General features: G+C 36.5%; 4 protein-coding genes across 4 annotated transcripts; 1 reads left to right on the forward strand and 3 right to left on the reverse strand.

Annotated features, from left to right (window-relative positions):
- Positions 1 to 116: 116 nt before the first annotated feature.
- On the reverse strand, positions 117 to 4605 carry tmem179ba (transmembrane protein 179Ba). Its single transcript, XM_059507602.1, has 5 exons — positions 4447 to 4605; positions 3179 to 3369; positions 2482 to 2619; positions 2275 to 2353; positions 117 to 1522 (listed from the first exon to the last, which is right to left on the reverse strand). Exons 1-5 carry the CDS (start codon positions 4540 to 4542, stop codon positions 1364 to 1366), a joined length of 663 nt encoding a protein of 220 aa, XP_059363585.1. The 5' UTR covers positions 4543 to 4605; the 3' UTR covers positions 117 to 1363.
- An 872-nt stretch (positions 4606 to 5477) lies between these two features.
- prox3 (prospero homeobox 3) lies at positions 5478 to 9707 on the reverse strand. Its single transcript, XM_059507615.1, has 5 exons — positions 9531 to 9707; positions 7156 to 8698; positions 6440 to 6547; positions 5933 to 6133; positions 5478 to 5841 (listed from the first exon to the last, which is right to left on the reverse strand). Exons 2-5 carry the CDS (start codon positions 8677 to 8679, stop codon positions 5653 to 5655), a joined length of 2022 nt encoding a protein of 673 aa, XP_059363598.1. The 5' UTR covers positions 8680 to 8698; positions 9531 to 9707; the 3' UTR covers positions 5478 to 5652.
- A 6129-nt stretch (positions 9708 to 15836) lies between these two features.
- LOC132102904 (sorting nexin-15-like) lies at positions 15837 to 20703 on the reverse strand. The gene is made up of 8 exons (XM_059507624.1): positions 20501 to 20703; positions 20016 to 20051; positions 19822 to 19942; positions 19515 to 19630; positions 18148 to 18487; positions 17859 to 18008; positions 17545 to 17754; positions 15837 to 16515 (listed from the first exon to the last, which is right to left on the reverse strand). The coding sequence occupies exons 1-8, from the start codon at positions 20600 to 20602 to the stop codon at positions 16403 to 16405; spliced, it is 1188 nt and encodes a 395-aa protein (XP_059363607.1). The 5' UTR covers positions 20603 to 20703; the 3' UTR covers positions 15837 to 16402.
- Positions 20704 to 22476: 1773 nt separating this feature from the next.
- On the forward strand, positions 22477 to 23882 carry LOC132096775 (somatostatin-1-like). The gene is made up of 2 exons (XM_059502378.1): positions 22477 to 22624; positions 23417 to 23882. Exons 1-2 carry the CDS (start codon positions 22493 to 22495, stop codon positions 23606 to 23608), a joined length of 324 nt encoding a protein of 107 aa, XP_059358361.1. The 5' UTR covers positions 22477 to 22492; the 3' UTR covers positions 23609 to 23882.
- Positions 23883 to 24740: the final 858 nt, after the last annotated feature.

Consider the following 24740-nt stretch of genomic DNA (forward strand, 5'->3'; position numbering starts at 1 on the left):
TACTTATTTCATATAGCAGCCGAATGAAATCCCTGGGCATAAAATCCCATACACTAAAAATATCAAAGATATTATCATGCACCTTTAATACATAGACATATTGTGAGACCATAAGCTCTTGGTTGATAAATTTAATTGCTTTGAAACGTTCACATACTGTAGCCATAAACTCTGACATAGAGGGTTATACAACAGATTTAGTATTTATATTAAAAAAAACGCCAGTGCATAATCCATAACCAGCAAATCTGAAATAATGGTTGTAAGTTAAATGAAAATGTACAAAAAGTTGCACGAGGAGGTGAAATGTTTTGATGATGATGAAGCATTTAGTGGACAAGGACACTGTGTTTCTGAGGACTTTAGTGCTGTGGGCAGCACCTCAGATATGGCACTTCGCCTGTGGAAAGCAGATACCATCACAGGCCAAATTATGGATTTATGTCCCTGTCATCCCAAACACACACACACACGCACGCACTCCTACCTCCCGTGGCTGTGTGCAGGAAAAGCCATTAAAAAAGTGACACATATACTGGGCACAAGATTAATAGCCAAACACACTCGGAAAGACACTCTCAAGCAGTTTTGCCCATGTTAAGGACGCCAAGGACTATGAGTATGAGAAATGTGAAATATGGGGGGGGGGGGGGGGGGGTCACTTATGGGACATTCCTGGCCCACAAAATAGGCATAGGAGCACTGTCCAATGGGATTTACAGAGCAATTCATATAAACAGACAGCAGAGGGTGAAAAAGTTGTACATTGATATAGAGCAGGTTTTACTTAAGAAAGCTTAAAAGTCACAGTACAGTGGTTAACTTGGTTTGACTCCAGGTCAGTTAGGTTCAATATAATAGTTGTTATTATACAAAAGTCTTTTAATTGACTTATGTACCCTTGAAGTGTTTTAGCCAGAGAGTCGTAGTATAGAAATATAAAACCTTTTTTTTTGTTTTTTTGAAGATTTAAGTATCAGCTCCTCAGGTTTATTTTTTTATATTGTTTTGCCGCTTATAAAAACGCTGACAATGCTGTCTGATTTGATCTCTTTACATAAAGCGGCATCTCAATCAGTTCAGGTCACAGCACCAATCTGGCAACCGCATACTATCACCTGCCAGGTCTGTGCTGCCAGCCGCAGATCAGTAACCATGGCAACTAACCCTTGGCAATGCTCATGAACAAAATCAAGACCGTATACTGGCGCTGCCAAAATCCTCTTGGCTCAACTATCCTACTGCTAGCCAGCAGTGCGATTGTCAAGGCGAGCGTATGTATGTGTGAGTGAGTGAGTGTGTGTGTTCAGGTGGCACATAGACTGCGTTAGTGTGGAGCGACATAGATTAGCCGTGTCTCTGGTCACTTAGAGTGTCCTGCGGGGTTGAACAAGGGCTCAGTTTCAGAAGGAGTAACTGCTGGGTCTGCTTCTACTGTCCGGACTTCTGACCCTTTGTTACGCTGGATCAGCACCAGAACTGCTATGATCAACCAAAAGAAGAAATTCACCCATACTGCGGTCTGAAAATGAGAAAAAAAACAGTTTCTTAAAGTTGATGTCCAAAATAAATAAATGAACAAATAATAAAAAGTCATTTGTATGCCATTGTAACTAGAGACATTTATCCAGATAAATAAATAACCAATGATAAAATCATTTCACGATGAGGTATTTTATCAAGCTTTTTCTCTATATTTTAGATTAAGATATTTATTTATTTCTTTTTTTAAATGCCATCGGTCAAATTTCTCTCTTATTTTTTAACAGAATGATTTCTGAAGTATGTAACACTACAGACTACAGTATTGGCAGCTAAAAAAGATACTACATTACTCCATTTAAAATTAATTAATTAAATGTAAGTATATTAAAATAGAAGCCCGCTATTTTAAATTGTAACAATGTGTCACAATATAACTGCTTTTACTGCATTCTTAAATAAATGCAGCTTTTTGACCAGTAGTGTGTAATGTATAATATTTTTAACTATAGCCAAAGCAACAATTTTCATTTTTAATCAGTTAAACGTAATGTACTAAGACAACTAAATATGAATAATTGTTTTTTTTAAACTAGACAAATTAAAAAGACATTTTACAAAGAAATAATAATAATAAAAATGTCAAAGCACACAACAAAATTACAAATAAAAAAATAAACATTTTTTTTATTTTTGTATTGTCTAAGTAATTCAAAAAACTATATGAACATATGGAAAATGATTACAGTATCTATTGTGTTTGTGATCAAGGGAGGTTGTAGCTACAAGTACCTCTGCACTGTGTAGTCTGGAGTAGAACTGGCTCCCATTTGTAGGGCTCATCCAAGGCTTATTCTGTGCTTCTTCACACCTACAAATGCACAAAACAGTGTAGATACACTCATGAGTCCTTCCAATCATTTATGGTTGTTATCATGTTCAATACTGTCTGCCTGCAATAATCAAAAGCTATTACTGAGGTCTCGCTTTCACACTTACTTGGTTATATCCTTCACTGTCTGAATCACTGAGTCACACAGTCTGTCTCGGCCAATTTTCAGGATGCATCCCGTCACCAAGAGGAAGAAGAGGAAGACTCCACACAAGCCAAGGGTAATATTCATCCATATTTTCTCTCTGATATCAGACAACATTGCACAATGTTTGCATTACATTTTAGAAAAAAATAGTTACTATTATTATTATTATTATTTTTTTATCTTAATGTATTTAACTAATTATTTGAGTATTAGTAATTTACAGATTAAAAGAACAAGGTTTTACACTGACAGTACAGGACTGCTGTAACATCTTTTACTTGATTTGAAATTATTATTATTAATGGTGCATTAAGGGGATTCTGATCATTTTGTTATAAGTGAAATTATGAAATAGATTTCATTTAAAAACTTTTGTGACATTATTTAAGTCGTTCCCAGCTTTTTTGATCAATTTAACGCATCCTTACTGGAATAGAAGTATAAACTAATTTTAAATATATATATATATAAATAAATAAAAAAACTCTGACCCCAACTTATTTTTATCGAGTTTGCATCATGTCTGTTTATAGTTCAACCTGCAATCCATTCATACTAGTGCATACGACATAACAGAAAAACAAACGTGGGTACCTTCAGATAACCCCTGTTCTCATTCTTGAACCAAACTGGTTTTACTGTATTCCTGGACATACCTTTTCACTTCTCCGTCAAAACAGGCTATGTAGATCCAGTAGAGAGTGAGTGAAAAGCAGAAGACGGCCACACACACGGAGATGGCTGACACAAAGTAACAAAGGGAGGGAGAACTGGATGAAAGCACAGCGATGGATGAGGAGTTCAGATGCACTGAACCATACAGCATGCACTTCCCATCAAAACTGCCCTGTTTAATTGAAAAAAAAGAGAAAATTCTGGGTTACAAAAATGCATCTTGTTATGACCATAGTAAACACTTCCTAAGAATAAGATATAACGTAGCTAAAGGTTTAAAAAAAAAAATTGGAATTAGTGGATTATATATATATATATATATATGTGTGTATTTTTTTTTTTTTCATTTTCTATGGGGAAATATTTTTTACAAATTAAGTTTACAACAACAGACTGACTATCAATTTAATTAACTGTCAAGATTATTTTATTTTTATTACCCCAAAGTCCAAATTGAGGAGTGGAATATAGACATTTGGTGCATTTAAAAGATAATGCTGATGTTTAATGTTATGTTAGATAATAGTTTATCAAACATATCTATTATCTAAAAAAACAAACAAGGAACGTGTGCTTCTAAGCCTTTAAAAAGAACAGACCAAAGTATATCTTATTAGTGAAATGTGCTTGTACTACATAAAGACCATCATTCCTGGTGGACAAAATGATCTTTAAGGGTTTTCTCTCTCCTTCATTCATCTCCTTATGCTAGCAGGAAACCCGACTGAGTCTCCTTCAAACATTTTTTACACACTATTTTTCTGCTCATCTGACTTTAATAAGCCAAGATTCTTTAGATGGTCACATGACACACAAAAACCGGAGAAAGTGACAGAAGTGGAAGATTAGTTACTTCTCACACTCTCAGTTTGTCTTCACTTCCGGGTTTTACCTCTAAACCGTATTAGTTCTTCTAATCTAACGCATGGATAAATACACTTGACATTTTTTTAAAAACATCTCTGGTCTTGTTTTCTTCAGTCACATGACTATGACGATGTTAAGGGCAGCTCGTGAGAGGAGCACAAAATACCTTCAGAGGGGAAAGTTATGATTTTGCATGTCGATATTGCTAGAGAAAACATCAAAAACACATTCTAAGCAAAGAACGGTACTAAACAAAGCTGTAAACTGTAAACAAACTTTCAGCTAACGTCATCAAAGTTTGAAACTTGCATTTTGTATTTTGTTTCCGGGCGAGAGCACCGTGTATCACCAAGGTATGTGTGAAATAACAAACAGCAGATACCTGTGAGATTGTAACAGAGGCGGCTGTGACGATCCCGCAGATAAAACAGCTCCCGTACAGCAGCAGCTCCAGTAACAGAGGCCACGGAAGCGCCATAGCGTGTAGTGCGCGTGGAACAACGCTACGATGTCTTTAACCAGCCGCGGGGGCGCGCATACACCCTCATGCGCCCAAAACGCATCATGAGTTAACGACGATCATGTGATCGCACAAAATATCAGTTGGAACCACATTCCCCTTGCATTTTTAAGTATAGCATCAAAATAGGTCACATTTATGATAATAACTATACCACCTTATTTTAGTAAATACATAAATGTTTTGTTCAAATTGTTTTACCTACACCTAACTAGATTTTAGTGTATAACTAGATTAACTATGATTATATCAAGACCTTATTACTTTCAAGACCCTTACTTCACTGGCAATACTAATCTATATCTGACCATCTGAATTGACTGCAGTAGACGCTCATTCCACTGTAGACTCGTGGTAGCTGTCAGGTGTTTGGGCTTAGCTTCAGGGTAAGTAACTGTCACAATTTCATTATTTGAGAGCCAAGGTCTCCTTACTCTTTTACAGTAGAGCATATAAAATGTTCATGTTGTTTAGGTTACTCAGACAGTATTACATGTAAGTCTGCATAAACATTTGACAATTATAATTTATACTATAGCACTAATTTGTAGCGTTGACTGCCAGCAAGGAGGGTCGACTTATTTTATTACATGATACCACAGGTTCACAGAAACTCAACAACATTGTATAACGAGTAACAAGTAATATATATATATATATATATATATATATATATATATATATATATATATATATATATATATATATATATATATATATATATAATCAAAAGACAGCCAGGCCTGCATTTTCAGATTAATTAATAAGCATTAATGTAACAGCGAAGAAAATTAGATTTTTTTTCTCCATATAATCAAAACATTTTTCAGTGCTAACTGGAACAATGCTGGACTAAAGTAGAATCATCAGTCAAGTAATACGTTTGAGCATCATAATGATAATAAACCATTTATTCAGTGTTCTCAATCTTTACAGAACAATTTAGTATTTCCTTCTTGGTTCTTTGTCACTAATTGTTAACTGCTCTGTGCACACTCATGATATCAAACCGTGCACAGTGTTTTATGTGGTTTGGATGTGTGTGCATGTGTGAGTGATAAACTCTGTTTAACCCATCCGGTAGGTGTCCGTAGGGCAGCCAGGCATACGGAAGCTGTCAGGCACCGGGCTGTCTAATTTACAGATGATCTTGTAGATGGCCTTCTTCCAGCACGGATCAGCATCCCGACCACTCTGTATGGCAGTGAAAAACTCCCTCAGGGCCACTTCAGACACTTCCACAAACCTCTCTGGAACCTGGTAAATGGGCATGATGTTTTTACACATTACTGAACGGTTACATGCACCACTTTACAGCCTTTACACATGTGCACATGCACACACTGACCTGGTAATCATTGCTCTTATTGTAGTGCATGTTGAGAATGCGGAAGAGCTCAGTGTCTCTGCCCAGGCGGAGTGCTCCTTCGCTGGCAGATGCAAGCCCCTCTCTGGCTGCCTGACGGGCAAAGCGCTCCATCTGGATATAGAAGAACTCCCGGAAGTTACTGAACCACTTAATCAGCTGGGAGGTGACACAGCGATTGAACTGTGTAGAGAAAAACAGAAACACTGAGATAGATCCGGCATAATATCAATCAAGATACCAATACAGCTTTATTATAATACAGTACAGGTAATTTTTATAAAAATTCCATTGATATTAATTCATTGTAAATGTAGTGACATTTCTGATTGTTCAAATTGATTCAAATTGTTTCAAAAAGATACCATGCCACACTGCTGTATATAGGTCAGTGTAAATTCATTCAATAAGTCATTAGCCCATATAATTTGTGCAGGTTATGAACACACAGCTATACTATTTTGTGTTCAGGATAGGAATAATGCTCACTTTGACATCAGGGAAATATGTCTTGAGTGTGCTGGAGCTGGGGTAGCGTGTGTAGAAGAACATGAGTTTGGCTTTCTTCAGGTGGCACGGAGAGAGACCTTCCTGAGAGTGTAGATGGTTAAGGAATGTTTGGTACAAATAAACAAACAAACACATTAAATGTATACTACCGTTCAAATGTTTGGGGTCAGTTTTTTTATTTTATTTTTATTATTATTAATTTTGAAGTTTTGAAGTCTCATGCTCACCAAGGCTATTTAATCAAAAATACTGGGAAAACTGTAATATTGTGAAATGTTATTGCAATTTAAAATAAATGTTTTCTATTTTAATATATTTTAACATTTATTTGAAATAAAATGTTACTTATTGCTGTAATGACATGGCTAAATGTTCAGCAGAAATGACTCCAGTCTTCAGCGTCGCATGATCATCATCATTGTAATATACTGATTTGCTGCTCAAGGAACATCATTATCCGTGTTGAAAACAGTTGCTTAATATTTTTTGTGGAATATGTTTTTCTTCAGGATTCCTTGATGCATTTATTTGAAATACTGAATTACATTATACATTTAATACATCCTTCCTTGTTGAATAAAAAGATTGATTTTCTTATTAAAAAAAAAAAAAACACTTTTACTGACCCCAACCTTTTGCAGTGTATATATATTGATATATGTGTGTCTATTTTCATCATTTTTATAAAAGGATATTGACCCAGCAGCAAGATAGAGTGCTGCATCTCCTCCATCTACCACTCCTGCTCCGCCTCCCCTCATCCCCCCTTCTCTCGCTCTATCTGACGGAGAGGGTTCTAGCTGGCCCAGCAAAGGGAGGGGTGGGAACGCAGAGTTGTGTGAACGAAAGTCCATAAAAGATTCAGACAGGCAGTCCTTATGAAGAGGCAAACTGGAGAGGGAGCGGGCGAAGAGATTCTGCATGGTGTAGTGAAGAAGGGGCAGGGGAACGGGGTTGTCTGGGGGATAGGAGGGCAGGAAGTGGTCTTTGCTCCTAGGAGGTAATAGTGCCGGGAGAGGAGGCTGGGGTAGTGGAGTGAGGCTAGCATTTGCTCGAGGGAGGAGGAGGTCCTTGGGCACACTCTGAGCAATAGGGGCCCTCTTGTCTTGAGGACTCTTTGTGAGAAGTGGCAATGCTTCCACCTGCTCTGACAGATGAGGTCTTGGCCTCTGGTCTGGGTTTAGATCTAACGTCATGCTGGTTTCTTGGGGAACATTGGACATTGTGACTGCTGAGGGGTCGGTTTCGGCATAGAGACGGACAACTCTGTCAATAACTTGAGCCACAACATTTGCCAGCTCCTGTTTTAGAGCTTGAGCAAACTTCTGACCTCCTTCTGCGCTCTCCCACTCACCTCTGATCAGGCTGCATCCCAGCCACACCTGATCACCATTTAACTCCAAATCCAGGTCCACGGAGGTCTCTGGAAACATCCCGGCATTGCCATTGGTTTCACTGGGTTTCTTAGACGAACAGTGCGGAGGAGAAAAACCACTGCCAATGAGCGGATCATCACTGTCGGAAAACATCTCCGCAACCTCATCGAGATTGATCGGCCCGTTCTCTTGTTCTTCCTCTCCTCCTTTCTCGTCATCCACCTGCCCTCCATACACTTTCCACACCTTGCGTTGGAGTTCTAGAAGTTTCCCTCTAGTTTCCTCCAGCTGGAGCTTCAGTTCTTGCCGCTGCCGCTTCCTACCTTCCCTGCTTTCCCTCCTGTTCCCTTGTTCTGCTGCCTTCCTCTCATCCATTCTAACCGAAGCAGTGCTCTTCCTCCCCCTCTTACCTTCTCTCCTCATTTCTTCTTCACTTCTAGCTGCCGAGTCCATCCTGAGTCTCCTGACTCTAGCAAAATCCTGCCCCCAGTCTCCAGGCTCAGTAGCCGAACCTTGTCCCCGTTCTCCTGGACAGCGCTGCAATGATGGCGTAGCCCCAACAGCAAACTCTCTCTTCCCAAACACGTCCTCTTCACTTACATCATCATCTACCAGAAGCCCAGGGAACAACCCCTGACGCTTTCGGAAACTACCCCACCTTTGGGACACACTGTTGGGGTGCATGAGAGGGGAGAAGAGCATGTGGGAAGACAGGCTGCCGGGGGAAAATCTGTGGCTTGAGGGGTTGGAATCTGGCAAGCTGCGATACAGTTCGAAGGGACACATCTGGGAGGGCTGCTGATGAAATCGATCCGAAGGGGAATCCATTGCCGCCTTTTGCATTCAAATATGGTTTCAGGATCTTTAAAGAGAGCACAATTTGCTGAAAATTTATGCATAATGGCAGACTAAAAAAATGCAGCTATTTGGATCGGTTTAAAAATTGTTCATAATCCTCTCATTATTATCGGCATCATCATTGCCTCTTTTTTTCCTCTCTGCATGTGTGCGTTATCTATCTGCTGACAGCTGTACCCTGTGTTTGTTCAGACTGTTGACTCTATTGCTCTCATCCTTCTTTTTCTCTCTCTCTCTCCCACACATATATGGATGGTGAGACAGTAAATATTTTAATGAGATTATCAGTCTCAAAGCTCTAAACCTGAATTTTTACTTAATTCATACCTTAGTACTAAATAGTTTTGTTTATAGACAGACAGACAGACAGATAGATAAAACCTCATTTATCCTAAAATCAGATTAAAAGAAATTACTCTCCTAAATTGACGTTTATGCCTTTTCCTCATTGGCACAAACGCCACAGATGTCATCAGATTACTGCTGGAATATAAAGCCGTTTAACTGCCATGAAAAAAAAGTAGCAGATGGAAGGACAACACCCTCATGGATAAATTACAGAAACTGATTTGCTTTAATTACAGCCTCACGAACCAACTCGCCGTAAATAAAATCGCAGAGTTCACATCAAAGTTTTCTTCTGGTTATGAAGACGGATACACCGCTTCTGCTCGAATAGCGGTGCAGAGCGCACGAGCGGACATTTGTAAACTCTGTGCGCGCGACGCAGATTCGTTAACAGATAATGATGAGGCGCATTTGACATGGACAAACAAATAGCCTACGCAGATGTCTCAAAAGATAAAAAAGGAATTAAAAAAATTCTAAAAACTTACGAAATAGTCAGTCAGAAAGCATCCCCCGGTCCGTCGCTTTCCTGTCGTGTTTTATTTGGGTCTTGTCGAGGGGTCCGCTGGTCGCCGGCAGTATCAGCGTTAAAAGCGCCACCGAGTTTCCTGTTATTGCTGTCGCTCCCGTCTCGCGCTGTCCATCTCTCATTCTCGCGCACTCTATCGCGTGGTGATCAGCCAGTAGGCGTCGATGCGTGAGGGAGGGATGTCCGCTGCTCCGCGCACACACACACACACACACGCACACACACACACACACACAGAGAGAGAGAGTTCACTGTTTCTCTCTCACTCTCCACGTGGGGCAACTACTGGTTATTAGAGTCCACCAATAAAAACGACCTGATTTAACAAAATTATCTGAAGTACATATAAGGTAAATTTACAATGGTGACCTTTTTTCCCTGCCAAAATTACTACAATTATTGCTAATATTTTTAATTAATTATTGATTAGAAATATATCTCATTTAAGTAATGTAAGAAGCTTTCCGTTTCATCTGAAGTCATAAATCAAATGGATAAATCGTAAAACAAATGGAACTGTTATTATGACTGAAAGTGATGCTAAAAAGAGAGAATTTTCTTAGACCAGAACACACAATAGATCCATGTATTTTCTGAAACATAAAACTCACCACAGGACTACAATGTTCACAATAGGATAAAATGTCTATCACACTGCTGCTTCAATGCTTGGGGTCAGTGATAATATTTTATTTCTTAAAAAGAAGACACACTAAAGTAGCAGTAAAGATTTTGCTACAAAACATTATATTTAAAATAAAAGCTATTCTTTTTAATTTTCTATTCATCAGAAAATCCTGATCCCAGTTTCCCTAAAAAAATTGGGCAGCACAACCGTTTTCAATATTGATAATAATAAATGTTTCTTGAGCAGCAAATCAGCATACTAAAATGATTTCTGAAAGATCATGTGACACTGTAGACTGAAGTAATGATGCTGAAAATCCAGCTTTGCATCAATAGAATAAATTATCTTTTATAAAATATTAAAATAGGAATCAGTTCTTTTTAACAATATTAATGTGTTCACTGTATTTTAGAGTGCACAAACTTTTTATCGGTAGTGTATATCACAAGCAATGTAAAGAAAATCTTTCAGAATTTTAATCCTCTTCTAGCTATTTTAAATTAATATTTAAAAGATATTATTACAATAGTAGGTTTCTGATAAAGATCATGCAAAATGTAAGAATTCCTGTAAAAAAATGACATATTTCTGACCCTGGACCACAAAACCAGTCTTAAGTGTCAATTTTTCGAAATTATATCATCTGAAAAGTGAAAGCTTTCCATTGATATATGGTTTATTAGGATCTAACATGATTTGGCCGAGATACAACTATTTGAATATCTGGAATCTGAAGGTGCAAAAAAAATCTAAATACTGAGAAAATCACCTTTGAAGTTGTCCAAATGAATTCTTAGAAATGCATATTACTAATCGAAAAATAAGTTTTGATATATTTACGATAGGAAATTTGCAAAACATCTACATGGAACATGATCTTTACTTAATATCCTAATTATTTTTGGCATAAAAGAAAAATCTATAATTTTGACCCATACAAAGTTTTATTTTAATTTTTTGGGCTATTGCTAAAAATATACACCAGCGACTTAAGACTGGTTTTGTGGTCCAGGGTCACATTTGGTTATAGGAGGATTCTTTTTTGTTTTCACCGGAATGCTTTAGGAGAGGTTCTAAATAATAATAGAATTCTAATAGGAATTGTCCACATTCTTTTTTTTCACATTTTCTTTTTAATAACAATTATGACTAATGCTACATACAAGCCAGATCATAACAACACTGAGTGTAGTATGTTGGAAACATATGATTACAATTTTTGTCAGGAAGCTTGAATAAACATCTGACTTAGCATTGAGTGTTTTGAGAGATTATGAATATCTACCAGCATGCATAAAAATATGTTAGTAGATAATTGACTAATACATAATATAAACAATATTTCAGAACTAAAGGGTCTGTTTTTTGTTGTTCTAAATTAACTTTTTTTTTTATTACGTATTCCCCCAGACATGAGCCCTTTGAGACTGTATGCAAAGGCCGGAATGAAAAAGCAGCAACAGAGCTCTTCATAATCAGAGACTCCTCCACCCCTCAATGTGTGAAAGCTGATTATCGGTCCCTCCACTCCTCTTCATAGCACCCCTTGTCTCTCTCTTTCATTGTTTCCATCACTCCCTCTCTCCCCCACTTCACTGAAATACCCCTCAACCAACCAAACTGTTCACAATAACCCTGTTGTTATGGAAACAAGAAATGTGACACAAAGCCTTATTAATAAAAGGTGCTTGCGACTGTAGAGCGATCCAAGTGTAATTGAAATTGAAAACATAAATATTGGATAAATACAGTACAGGCAGGACATTAACAAATCCTGCATACTTTGACAAGTGGCATTAATGCTAACGGATTTCTGTCTGCTTCATTTCTGACTCGTATATATTTCTCTGTAAAAACTGTGCAATGCAGGTGTTAAATGCATTGCTAAATTCCTTATCCACTAATACAGTCCATTTGCACTGTTAACATACACACACCTTTTGTAAGGTCAGGCCGAAAGGGTTTTGAACTACATTAGTAGTTCTCACACTGAATCCTTTGAACTGGAGCCAAATGACTGACAGCAAACAATATTAAAATGCATGAGCAATTCTAACAAAGAGCTATGAAATACACCAAAGGGACGCAGCCATTTGCGAGCAGTGTTTTAAAAATGCCACACGAATGTCGATCCTTTCAAATGGTGGGAGACATATCAAAATGTCTCATTTGAATGAGTCACGATCAAACATATTGCATTATGAGTCGGTAATATGCACGGAATGAAAATGTGGTTTCCAGCAGGGAGAGAGAGAAAGAGAAAGCAGGAGCGGAGATAGACGTTTTTCAGGGGGTCGATGGACAGGCAAAGTGTTTGCCCATTGGCCGCCTCTGAGGGAAAGTGTGTATGAGAGGAAAGAGCACTCACACATTCAGCCCTGGGCAAGGTGACTGAGGAGAGACTGTGAGTGACAACTGCAGTTGAACTAGAGGATGTTCAAACTGAAGGGACAGAATAATGAATCCAGTCCTCAGAAATTAGTACCACATAGACGTAAAAACACCAAAGACGACAAATCCACACATGCAGGATGTGAGCGCATTTAAGGGGATATTTTATATAGATGCATACATCAGGCAGACTGATCAAATTTGAGATATTTTGACATTAGAAGACAATAACTGCGCAGAATGACTGAGAAATGGTAATTTTACTAGTGTCAGTATGGAATAAATTACTTTATGCACATGATATTGCATATCATGTTTTCAAAAATATCTTTAGCCACCTTTACAACAAGGTTTAGCTTGTTAACATTCATTAATTTGCCATAATAATTGCTTAGGTTTTACTTCTGCAATATTTAACGTTTAATTTTTGTTAATCTTTGTTTATTTCTGAGTGAAAAGTGTTTCAAAATCATTTTTCAGTGTACTGTAACAAAAAATATATTTTTTTAATATATTTTTAACAGCGTTTATGTATATAGGTTTAATCTATATCATATTTGTTTGAGGTTGTCAAGATTTTTTTAAATGTTTTTTAAATAAATCTCTTACACTCTCCATGTTGCGTTTATTTGATAAAATTAATAAATAAAAGTAATATTATAAAAAAAAAACTAAAATATTATTACAATTTAAAAGAACTGTTTTCTATTTTAACATATTTTAAAATGTAATTTATTCCTGTGATGGTAAAGCTGAATTTTCAGCATCATTACTCTAATGATCTTCAATCATTCTAACATGCTGATTTAGTGCTTAATAAATCTATTTTTTTTTATATTATCAATGTTGAAAACAGTTGTGCTGCTTATTTTTTTTCCTCCTTACATAAAGTTGTTCAAAAGAACAGCATTTATTTGAAATAGAATATTTTGTAACATCATAAATACATTTGATCTCACTTTTGATCAATTTAAAACATCCTTGCTGAATAAAAGTATTAATTGCTTTAAAAAAATATATTAATGACCCTATGCCTTTTAACAATTTTTGGAGCATACACTTAAAAATATTGTTTGGAGCCTGTGAATTTTATGGAGAGTCACCTATAGCTTAAATAGGCATATATCAGCCACCCTGCATCACAGATATCACTAAATGTAACCATCACAAAACTGGATGCTGGATCCAGTCGAGCCACTGTTTCAGCAGCTTTCTGATAAAACTGAAGCTGTTTCGAGTTTACGCCTCTGACCTTGAGCTTCACTAACTGACTGCGGTAATGCACATCACTAAAACTGTGAGTGTGTGCATGTCTTCAATGGATTGTCCTTGTCCTCTCAGCACCGCAAACATATTCTTTGATCTTTGACCGAAATGACTCTCACAATGCGGTGGAGAACCTCAGGAACACAATCAAATGCACCCGACTCGCGCTCTCACAGATACCACAGACGTGAGAAAACGCGCCCGCGCACAGACAATCTCACTCCCTCTCCCTCTCAGTCTCTCCGCAGTACTCAGGTTGCAATTATCCTCTTTGGCTGGAGTGTTTTGATGGTATAATTGCCATGGACACTGAGGAGAGAGGGATTGGTGAGTGAGAGATAGAATGAGGAATGGAGAGGGGGAGAGAGGGACATCGAGAGCTGACACTCTCAGCATGCTAATGCCCAAACACACTCCATCTCCCCCCGTTTTCCTTTTTGTCACTCTCTCCATTTCTCTCTCACACACACACACACACATACACACACACACAGGTGCGGTAACATCTCTCCATTCCACATTCTCCCCAGGCAGCCAAAACAGCAAATACACAAGCCCGACAGGAGAGCGAGAAAGAGAGAAAACAACATTAGGAGGGAAAAGAGAGGGAATTTTCCATCCACTGACAATAGAGATGATCCACACTCATCCTCAGCTCATCCCTTAGTTCTTTCTGCTATGTAATCTGTTTTGTGTGTCCTTTATACTCGTTACTTCCCTTCTACCCAACTCCAGAAACAGAGCCAAAGTGCACAAGACACATGATGGCTCTAGAGATGGAGATTTATCTGCGCTGATGTCTTGATCTAGTTCAGGCAAAACAGCGACATCTGGTGGAGTGTTAAATAAACTGCACTCAAACTCATTCAAGTCAACATGACATGAACTGAATCATTTGAATTCATTATGTTAAAGAATAGTTCACCCAAAAAATTTAATCTGCTATAAATGTACTCACCCTCAGGCCATCCAAGATGTTAATGAGTTTGTTTGATTTGGTGATTTTTTATATTACAAAACTTGCTCACCAATGGAGCCTTTGCAGTGAATGGGTGCCGTCAGAATGAGAATCCAAACAGCCGAGAAAATATTACAATAATCCAGTAATACAACAATACAGTAATTCACATGACTCAAGTATATGAATTAATGTCTTGTGAAGTGCAAAGCTGCATGTTTGAAAGAAACAAATCCATCAAGATGTTTTTAATCTTTAAACTAGCCAAAATACCAGTCAGTAATCCAAAATAATGCTTCCTTTAGTGAAAAAGTCCATCACCTGTTGTCCTTTCATATCAAAATCCATATTTATGTTTCAGACAGTTTTTCAGATAGTTTTTGCTTGTAAACAGTGCTCGATCAGTGCATATTTCTCTCTTGATTCAGACAGATTGTTTTGTTTTTTCTAACAAAGATGTAGTTTTCAGTAGAGTCGTGTGGATTGCTTGTGATGTTTTATCAGTTGTTTGAACTCTCATTCTGACGGCACCTATTCACTGCAGAGAGTCTACTGGTGAGCAAGTGATGTACTGCTAAATCCAAATCATCAATTCTTTTCTGATGAAGAAACAAACTCATATCTGCATGGCTTAAGGGTAAGTGCATTTTTAGCTATTTTTATTTATTTTTGGTGAACTATTCCTTTACAGTTTCAACTTGTATTGAACCTGTAACATATTCCTTAAGCTACTGTTGTATGAGAACATGCAGCAATTTAATGCCAGCTAATGCTAATGTAATAAATGCTACAGCAATAATAGCCAATAATGACAGCCTCCCCAAAATGAAGCGCACAGTTTCAGGACTGGAGTATCATTTTACAATTGACTGTAAACTCGATTATGAAACGCCCACCATCCAATCAATTCCCAATGGATGGAATCAAACCCCTTCCCTACATTTTGACTACACACAGTCACTGAACATCCTGTTCCATACTGAAATGTCATATTACGGAAGTAAAATAGGTCACAAATGCCATTTCATGTTAATAATAAAAATGTATATATTAAATTAGTTTTAATTTACAAAACAGGCAGAATTCACTGAAAAGGAAATGTCTTCATTAAAACAGTCATTTACATAACATAACAACTTCATACACACAACAGATCAACCACTGGATTAATAAAAGCCATTTCCAGTTCCTTAGGATCAGATTATTAAGTTAAAATAGTGTCATATGAAGTAAAACTCTGTTGTTGTGGTCTTACATTGCAGGGAGTATAGTACCGATGGACATATCCTACAAGTGTAACTGAGTAAGCGGGAAGGTAAGTGTGGGAGTCTAGTGTGTGTGTGTGTGTGTGTGTGTGTGTGTGTGTGTGTGTGTGTGTGTGTGTGTATGTTGACTGTGTGGGTGGCCGGCGAGTTGCACTTAAGTGAAACTGTGGTTTCAATATATGTGTGTGTGTGTGTGTGTGTGTGTGTGTGTTAGTCAAAACTCAGGTTGATGAGAGTATGTATGTGGGAGTGTGCTTGGGTATCCCAGGTTTGATGAAGCTTGAGTTGGTATGTATGTGTGCGTGTGTGTTTAAATTGTTTCTCTATGTATTGTGCTCGTGAGTGGGAGTCTGTATGGAGAGAAGTCTCTCCGCATGCTCTAGGATTTCAGCAATCTTCCTCTTCACTGCTTCTCTCCTCTTCAAATCTACATCTCCTAGCGAGAGAGAATGAGTAATAGAAAGAGAAGAGAAAAAGGGTAGAACAAAGGGATGCTGTGAGGTTTAGTTTAGTCCAACTATTTAAATATTGTGTATTGCATCCAAACAGAGCTCATTTCCCGCTTTGAGGGGAAAAAAATACATTGCATGTTAACGTCCTTGTGTTAACAGCAAACTGGCATTTGGCTGATTTAGGATCTGTAATCTGCATATGTAATATGCCAGTTTTTCAATTTTGTTTTTATTTAGATAAAAAAGAAAAAGAAAAAAAATTACAATATTCATTGAAACAGCAATGTTTTGGTCATGCAGCTTATTAAAACATTGTGTTGTATTTAAATATTGGAGTTCTAGCAAGCTACAGCAATGTGCAGGATTCATATTTCTCTCTTATATTTTCCAACACACCTGCCTGCAGGCATTCACTTGAGCTAGGGGTGTTTATTTTTTTATATTTTTTATTAATAGATAAAATGGCATCCAGTTGTAAATAAACATGCACTACCGTTCAAAAGTTTAGGGTGAGTATGATTTATTTATTTAAATACTTTTTGGAATGAAATAAATACTTTTGTTATGTCTATTCATTAAAGAATATGAATGACAGTTTCCACAAAAATATTAAGCAGTACAACTGACTAGAAATGATAAGAAATATTTCTTGAGCACCAAATCAGCATATTACAATGATTTTTAAAGGATTACGTGACACTGAAGACTGACGTAATGATGAAAATGCACAGGAATAAATGGCATTTCACAATATTACTGCCTTTTTTTACTGTATTTTTGGATCAAATAAATGCAGCCTTAAATAAGCATAAAATACTTCTTTCAAAAATATTAATAAATCTTAGCGACCACAACATTTTGAAGGGTAGTGTACCTATTTTGCATTTTACCCTCAATTTTGTACACTTTATAACTTTTAGTTCATTAGTCACTCTGGAAATGGAAGTCATGTCAAGCATTGTTGGATACTGCAGTTGGTTTGTCTACTATCAAGAACAGCCTCCTTCTCTTACCTTGCACTCCTTTCATAAATATATCAACAGCCGTCCTGTATCGTTGTACTGCTGTACTGTATTCGCCCTCTTGCTCTCGTTCCTTGGCAGCATTCAGCTCTTCATTGGCCTGGTACATGTAGCTCACATCTTCAGCAGACTCCGTCCCATCTGGAGCGGTTAGAGGAACGGACAGGAGTTCAGCGTGGCTGGGTGATCCATACGGTTGATCTGAAAGATTGAGTAAGGTGATGAGGGTGAGGTTTAGTTTAAAAAACAACAAGAAAACCAGTTATATGTAGAAATGATGAGTTAAACTGTGCAGACTTCATTACCTTCTTTGGCACATGGGTCAAAAATAGCGAGGTCTGTATCTGAAAGCGGAGGCGGGGCCTTGTCTGAATGTTCATCCAATCCTAAGTCAAACAGTGAATCAAACTCTTCTGATTGGTCGACTGGAGAGCCGGGAATTTCAAGTGAGACAGCTGGAAGATGGAGAGCAGCAATGAAACAATAAGATGCAAATCATATTTTAGTGCCTAGAAAAGCGCTATATAACTGTAATGAATTATATAAAAACAGAATAAAAGGACTTTTTAGGATTGATAACTGTAACAAACTAACGTGTTGTAGTGTCTGTAGCAGCAGCGCATTGGTCTGTGCCATTAGTCTTATGTGTTGTGATGTCAGTCTCTCTCTCTTTTTCTGTCAGTCCTTGTATTTCTGTTTGTGTTTCTTGTATGGGGCTGCTTTCCATGTCACTGAGAGCCTCAACTGCCATTTCAGGTTGGGTTAGATCGGTCAGTCTTTGGCTGGACTCCAGCTCCTGGGCCTGGATAGGATCCTCTCTCCCTGTCTCCTCTTCAGCCGACAGCTCAGCGTTCCTCTCAGGAAGGGGAATGAGAGGCGGCGGAAGAGATGGAGAAATGGCAGCTGTCTCCATTGGTCTTCTCACGTCTCCTCCCTGAGACAGGAGAAAAAAAAACCAACGGGATTACCAAAAATAAACATTTTGTCATTTACTCATCCTCATGTTGTTCCAAATTGAGATTTATACATCATCTTAAAGCTGAATAAATAAGCTTTCCATTGATCTATGTTTGTTAGGATCGGACAATATTTGGCTGAGATGCAACTATTTGAAAATCTGGAATCTGAAGGTGCAAAAAAATCTAAATAATGAGGAAAAATCACCTTTGAAGTTGTCCAAATGAAGTTCTCAGCAATGCATATTAATAATAAAAAATGACGTTTTGATATATTTACAGTAGTAACTTTACAAAATATCTTCATGGAACATAATCTTTACTTAATACCCTAATGATTTTTGGCGTAAAAAAAAAAAATATATATATATAATTTGGCTATTACTAAAAATATACCCCAGCGACTTAAGACTGGTTTTGTGCTCCAGGGTCACATTTAATTTATTTATTGAATTTTCAGCATCATTACTCCAGTCTTTAGTGTCACATGATCCTTCAGAAATCATTCTAATATGCAGATCTGATGAAAGGTGACAGTTTTATAGAAAATTCTTTCACATAAATACTGGTTAGTTTAGTCTACCACAGCTTCACAGTTTTTATGTCACAGTTTAAACATGTGCCTTTATTAATTATCAATGTTGAAAAAATTTTGGTTTCTTTTCGTGATTCTTATGCTGAATAGATTAAACGAACCAGTATTAAAACAGAATTTTCTGTAACAATGTAAACTTTTTTAATGGTCACTTTTTTTTTTTTTTTGAGGCACGGATGGGGTACGAACCCCACAATCTTCGGTTTATGATACTTTACTGTCACTTTTGATCAGTTTAATGCATCCTTGCTGAATAAATGTATTAATTTCTTTAAAGAAAAATAAATAATAATTTTTAAAAAAAATCAAGCTAACCCCAAACTTGTTGTGTACAGACTTGATAAGTAAAAAATACAAACAGAATAAGTGATATAAATGTATATTTCTCCTAATGTCTGTATATGTCTTACCCTGAAGAACTCTTTGAGTTGAGGGCTGTTGTACAGAGCAGGGATATTTGTAGTGAAGTGCAGCATGGCCTCAGCTGCTTTCCTCCTCTCTTCAATCACAGCCTCATCAAAACGCCCTGTGAGAGCGACACAGAGAAATACATTGCATAACACAGAATAGAGAGCAGTGGGAGATGTCAAACAAAACACAAAGAAGCAGACTAACAGTTTTAAAAAGTGAAGACATAAAAAATTAGATGTGAAAAAAAAATCGCAACCAGTAAATATTTTATTAGCATAATTTCTTAGCAATTCCAGTTTACTTTACCAAAAACCTGTGCTCGTGGAAAAGGGGGAAACTCCTCTAGTCGTCTGAACAGGTTCCTATGAGTGTACGCTAGTTCTCCATGTAATTTTTTCAGCTCTGAGTACCTCTTCCACACCACAACCTGCCAATCAAACCAGCAATGAGCCCGATGCATCTTGATGCAGCTTGATGCAAATACACAAGGATATTCATACCTCTTTAACATTCGCCGGCTGTGTCTTTGATACAAACTGTGGAGAAAGACACAGATCAGTTAAAGCACATTACACCAAAAGGAGAGGATTTGAAAGGTCTGATTATTGTAAGCATGAATGAGGAAGGGGGGAGACTGGTGCATGAGAAACTGAAGTCACGTGACCTCGTTCCAGACTCTAAATCACGAGTTTCGAAGCAAACCAGATTAACAACGCCTTGTACTAAGAGTTATTAACACTCTCTATGAGGATCAGTTATTTTGATATATTGTTTTTGTAGCTATGAAGCACAGTTTATCAAAGTGTACAAAGCAGTTGACGAGTAGTTAAATGATAAAGATCTTGGTTATTTAGAATATTAATAAATAAGATACCTGAAATCAGCACAACAGTCCATTCAAAACAAAATACTCAGAAATCTGAGGTCAACTGTTAACAACGACACTGTATTATTCCTCTCAGTGATATGATTTGATGCTACTAACCCTTGCTGTCACGTTATATTCCGTGTGTCCTTTCTCGTGTGTGCGTGGATCTGTCACAGTGAAGAAGCGGTGATATTCCTCTTTTTTGGTTTTTCGAGACATCACTGTCACTTATATGTTTAAATTTACAGGAATATAAATATGGGGACAGAATGAAGGGGCAGTGATTGGACTGTTGTTGTCAGTGTGGAACAGATACTTCCTGCTTTGTGAGAAGCGCATGCGCAGACTGATAACAGCGACACTTCAAAATACAAGTCATGTCAGGTCAAGTTAGGATTTTTAGTTATGTAGTCTTCATTGAACGTGCGAATAAATGAAAGCGTTTGACCCAGTTGTGGATCAATAGCATGTAAAAAAGACTTTGTTTAGGGAATATTTGTATGATTGTGTATACTGATAAATAAAATAAAATAAGTAAAATAAAATAATTATGTGACTATGTAAGTGCAATGTATTTGTAATCATTATATCAAACCTGCCTGCTATTTAGTGAAAATTATTTTATATTAAACTTTAATATTTTTTTATACATAGGTAAAGTGGATGCAGAAAAAATTTCGACATTTTAATTTTTCACATTGTGGTATGTTTTGCCTATATGCTAAGATGCTTAAAAAAAATGTAAATACAAATGTATAAAAAAAACTGAAATAATAATTTATTAACATAATAAAAAATGTACTATTATTATTTAACAAAATTATTATACATTACACACTCACATAAACAATTTAGTTTTATTTTTCTATAATATATATATATATATATATATATATATATATACATACACTGTATATATATATATATATATACACTGTATATATATATAGGGTTTTTCTGCTCCTTTCACATAGGCTCTGAATGTAGCTCAGAGTGCAGGTCAAAATATAAAAAGAAAATATTTAATAAACAAATAAATGAATAAATAATGATAGAACAGTAACAGCAACATTTGTTTATTAAGCTAAATTTAATTCAGCAGCCCTTTTTTTCTTGCTTAAATTGCAGGTCAGAATATAAATATTATGAAAACAATAATATAACAAATATATTACAAAAGAAAGCACAATGATAGATAGATAGATAGATAGATAGATAGATAGAAAAATAAAAAACATTCTTATTTACTTCATGCATATTAAACCAAGGATGAGACGGGTGTGATTTACATGCCCAGCATGATGCCCATAGCGCTGACATGCCCACCTCTCCTTTGTAAATGTTAATGGCCACCCATTGAGATGGCCAAGTCTGAGTAATTGCCCTCTGAGATCTCGAAGTCTTGGTTTATGTGAGGGATTTAGACTAATGTCACGTATAGCTGCAAACATAATTGATATCATCCACAAACGAGTCTCACATTTGATCACATATTCTGGATCTCGCTGTATACTGTATATGCAATGCAGTCAACTAAATCACCAGAGATGGAAGATGGTGTGAAATAATGATTAAGCAGACCTATTAACATTTGAGTCACTTCGCATCATTAATCCTTTAGTCTAACGAGGACCTCATAGTGAGAACAAGACACAGAAATGCATGGCTCTTCAAATTACAAGTGACACCACACGCCTTACCGGAACGTTACAGCATCATCACCCTGTAATAATTAACACCCTACCAGTACATTAGTACCTTTCCACTGAAATTAATAACATTTCACCTGTCAAAAAGGAGTATATTTAAGTCTAGACAATCCATTTTTTCATGATATATTGTTGCAAATGACAGAATTGATAAGGCTTCTGATGCTAAAGTAACATCTTAGTGTGACCTTATCAAACATCATTCCTACTGGGACTGAGAGTCCCTCCCCATGCAAAAATGTCTCTTTACCCTTTAGCCCTGCTCCTCTACACCCACCACACACCACTAATTTTGACCAATACATGTTCTCTAATCGAGCCCAGGATCCCACCTTTGGTGCCTATAAAAGCCTGTCATCTTTAAACCCCTCTAAAAGGCAGCGATTACAGTTCTGAGAAGATGTTCTCCCCATTACAGGTGGTTTTGGTGACTCTGTCCATGTCTTTGCTGCTTTGCAGCATCAGTTCGGCTCCAAGAGGAGACATGCTGCTCCAGCTGCTACATTCAGAAGTGGATTCCAAGGAGAATGGGGTAAGAGAGAAACCTTTTTACAATTTTTACAACTTTTCTCCATATTTGACTCAGTGTGTTTCTACACTATTTTTCAGTGTACAATGAGAAAAATGGCAAAAACTGTTAAAAAAAAAATTAAAAATACACTGTAAAAATGTTTTTTTTTTTTAATACAAATTTTTGGAGGATGTTTTACAATAAATTTCTATTTCAGTTTAATTTAGTGTTCATTTTGATGAAAATTGTTAGCTAATGCACTAACATTAATGGGACATGGACTGTGATGTGTTACCATACATTTCTGCTGTTATCTCATTTCCATTAAATACTACAGATACAACTTTTGATTTTAGTCTGTATTACTCTATATCGGATATTTAAGAAACATAAATATTTAAGAAATATTGTTCATGTAGATATTTAATGTTAATAAATAAACCATTTTCTAAGCAATTTCTGAGTGATAATTGTTATATAATTGTACACTGAAGAACGGCTTTAAAACAATCCTCACTCAGAAATCGTTAATAATTACCACAAATAATTACAAATAAACAGCAAGTAAACAACAAGCATTGAACAAAATTTCAAATTTGAAAGAATGAGTGGTATTTTTTTTGTAAAACATATACCAATAATCTTTATTTACAACTTAAAAAAAATTTCTGTGCACTTAGTTGTGAAGGTAATGTCTGTGTAAATATAGAAAATAATAACATGCTTGTCTAAGCAAAGCAATTTCAAAGTAGAGTCTTGTTTTTCTTTTTGATAGTGAAAAGCTTATGAAACATCGTTTTTTTCTCTCTTCAGCTTCAGGATTTCTCTCGTCTGCTTCTTCTGAAGCAGCTTTCTGAGTCGGTGGCACCTGAGGAGAAAGATGCTCTTGAAAGCTTTGACGATCTTGAGACTCGTAATGAAGTGATTCGGCAGATTCCCCTCTCCCAGCGAGAACGCAAAGCAGGCTGCCGGAATTTCTACTGGAAGACCTTCACCTCTTGTTAATCAACCTACTTCGTTTAAAATTTCAATACCATTTCAAACATTGTTATACTTGTGTAGGCATCAACACCAACAGGATTTCTGGTCCTGTGCATACATCATGGATTGTAATAACCAATTTCCATGTTCTTCAGTTTCTCCTCTATCTTGTATTAACCAAAAATGTTCTTTAATTCACAAGCACATGACACCAGTAATACTATTCCAGTACAAAGAGAGTTTATGCATTTTTATGTACTGGATGCTATAAAATATTTGTTTCATGGGTGGAATTGATTGCTAGTGATTATATTAAAGTTTAAATTAAATTGAAAAATTCTTGAGAGGTTCAATGTCATTGGATTGCCTCTGTAATAAAGCATGATCAGGGGAAGTGCGTTTGTGTGTGATAGGCTCTACGGGATATAATGCAAACAGCATTAAGTCTTTTTTTTCACAGTTCAATCATCAATCAGAACAACGGCAGTACAAACTAGAAGTCAATACACATTTGCAGTAAAAACAGATGAATTTATAAAACTGACCCTTTTCTCTCCCTACAATCAACATCAGAGGAAAAAAGCAATCTCATCCAACCGTGCCCTGAAATAAATTGGCAGCTCACAAAGTAAATCAGCCATTAAAACAGAATGTGCAGTTCCAGGGCAGTTTATCAATTAGCAATCATCTGCAATGATGGGTTTAGAAAAAGTTTTTGGGCAGCAAATTGACCAGATGGACACTATTGGAATAATCTTACAAACTATTCCAGACAAATCAATAAATAAAGCATGCAACCATCTGAGCCACTTTATGCTTTTAGTTTCTAGATAATTGCATCATTCATCAAACTCAAACCCCAGCACTTAATTATTTTGCGTTAAACAATAAACACCTTATTTGAAATCTTTTTATATAACAGCATTAAGCAACTGATGCTTGCTATTAGACATTATTCAAATACCAGACCATTAAAAATGCATTTTGAGAGAATATAAAGAAAATACAGAAAAGATGTAAAAAAAAAAAAAGAAAAAAAAAAAAAAGAATACCCAATCAGTAACAATCTTTGTGTAACAATCTGGAAGTAATTTCTCTAGTATGTACTTTACCTCCTCCTAACCTTCATACTTGACCATTTACATTCTGTTAGTCA

The sequence above is a fragment of the Carassius carassius genome, chromosome 2, assembly GCF_963082965.1.
Source record: "Carassius carassius chromosome 2, fCarCar2.1, whole genome shotgun sequence".
NCBI classification, from domain to species: Eukaryota; Metazoa; Chordata; class Actinopteri; order Cypriniformes; family Cyprinidae; genus Carassius; species Carassius carassius.

Bases quoted from the DNA above. Each gene is read 5' to 3' on its own strand.
- tmem179ba (XM_059507602.1), bottom strand. From the start codon at position 4,542: ATGGCGCTTCCGTGGCCTCTGTTACTGGAGCTGCTGCTGTACGGGAGC. The intron at 2,620-3,178 runs GTATGTCCAGGA...GTCTGATATCAG, and splicing joins TTTGACGGAGAAGTGAAAAG to AGAGAAAATATGGATGAATA. The intron at 1,523-2,274 runs GTACTTGTAGCT...TCTCATTTTCAG, and splicing joins CCAGACTACACAGTGCAGAG to ACCGCAGTATGGGTGAATTT.
- prox3 (XM_059507615.1), bottom strand. From the start codon at position 8,679: ATGCAAAAGGCGGCAATGGATTCCCCTTCGGATCGATTTCATCAGCAG. The intron at 6,134-6,439 runs GTGAGCATTATT...TTCTCTACACAG, and splicing joins CATATTTCCCTGATGTCAAA to TTCAATCGCTGTGTCACCTC. The intron at 5,842-5,932 runs GTCAGTGTGTGC...CCCATTTACCAG, and splicing joins ATAAGAGCAATGATTACCAG to GTTCCAGAGAGGTTTGTGGA.
- LOC132102904 (XM_059507624.1), bottom strand. From the start codon at position 20,602: ATGTCTCGAAAAACCAAAAAAGAGGAATATCACCGCTTCTTCACTGTG. The intron at 20,052-20,500 runs GTTAGTAGCATC...CTTTCTCCACAG, and splicing joins AATATAACGTGACAGCAAGG to TTTGTATCAAAGACACAGCC. The intron at 18,009-18,147 runs GTTAGTTTGTTA...TCCATCTTCCAG, and splicing joins TGCTACAGACACTACAACAC to CTGTCTCACTTGAAATTCCC.
- LOC132096775 (XM_059502378.1), top strand. From the start codon at position 22,493: ATGTTCTCCCCATTACAGGTGGTTTTGGTGACTCTGTCCATGTCTTTG. The intron at 22,625-23,416 runs GTAAGAGAGAAA...TTCTCTCTTCAG, and splicing joins TGGATTCCAAGGAGAATGGG to CTTCAGGATTTCTCTCGTCT.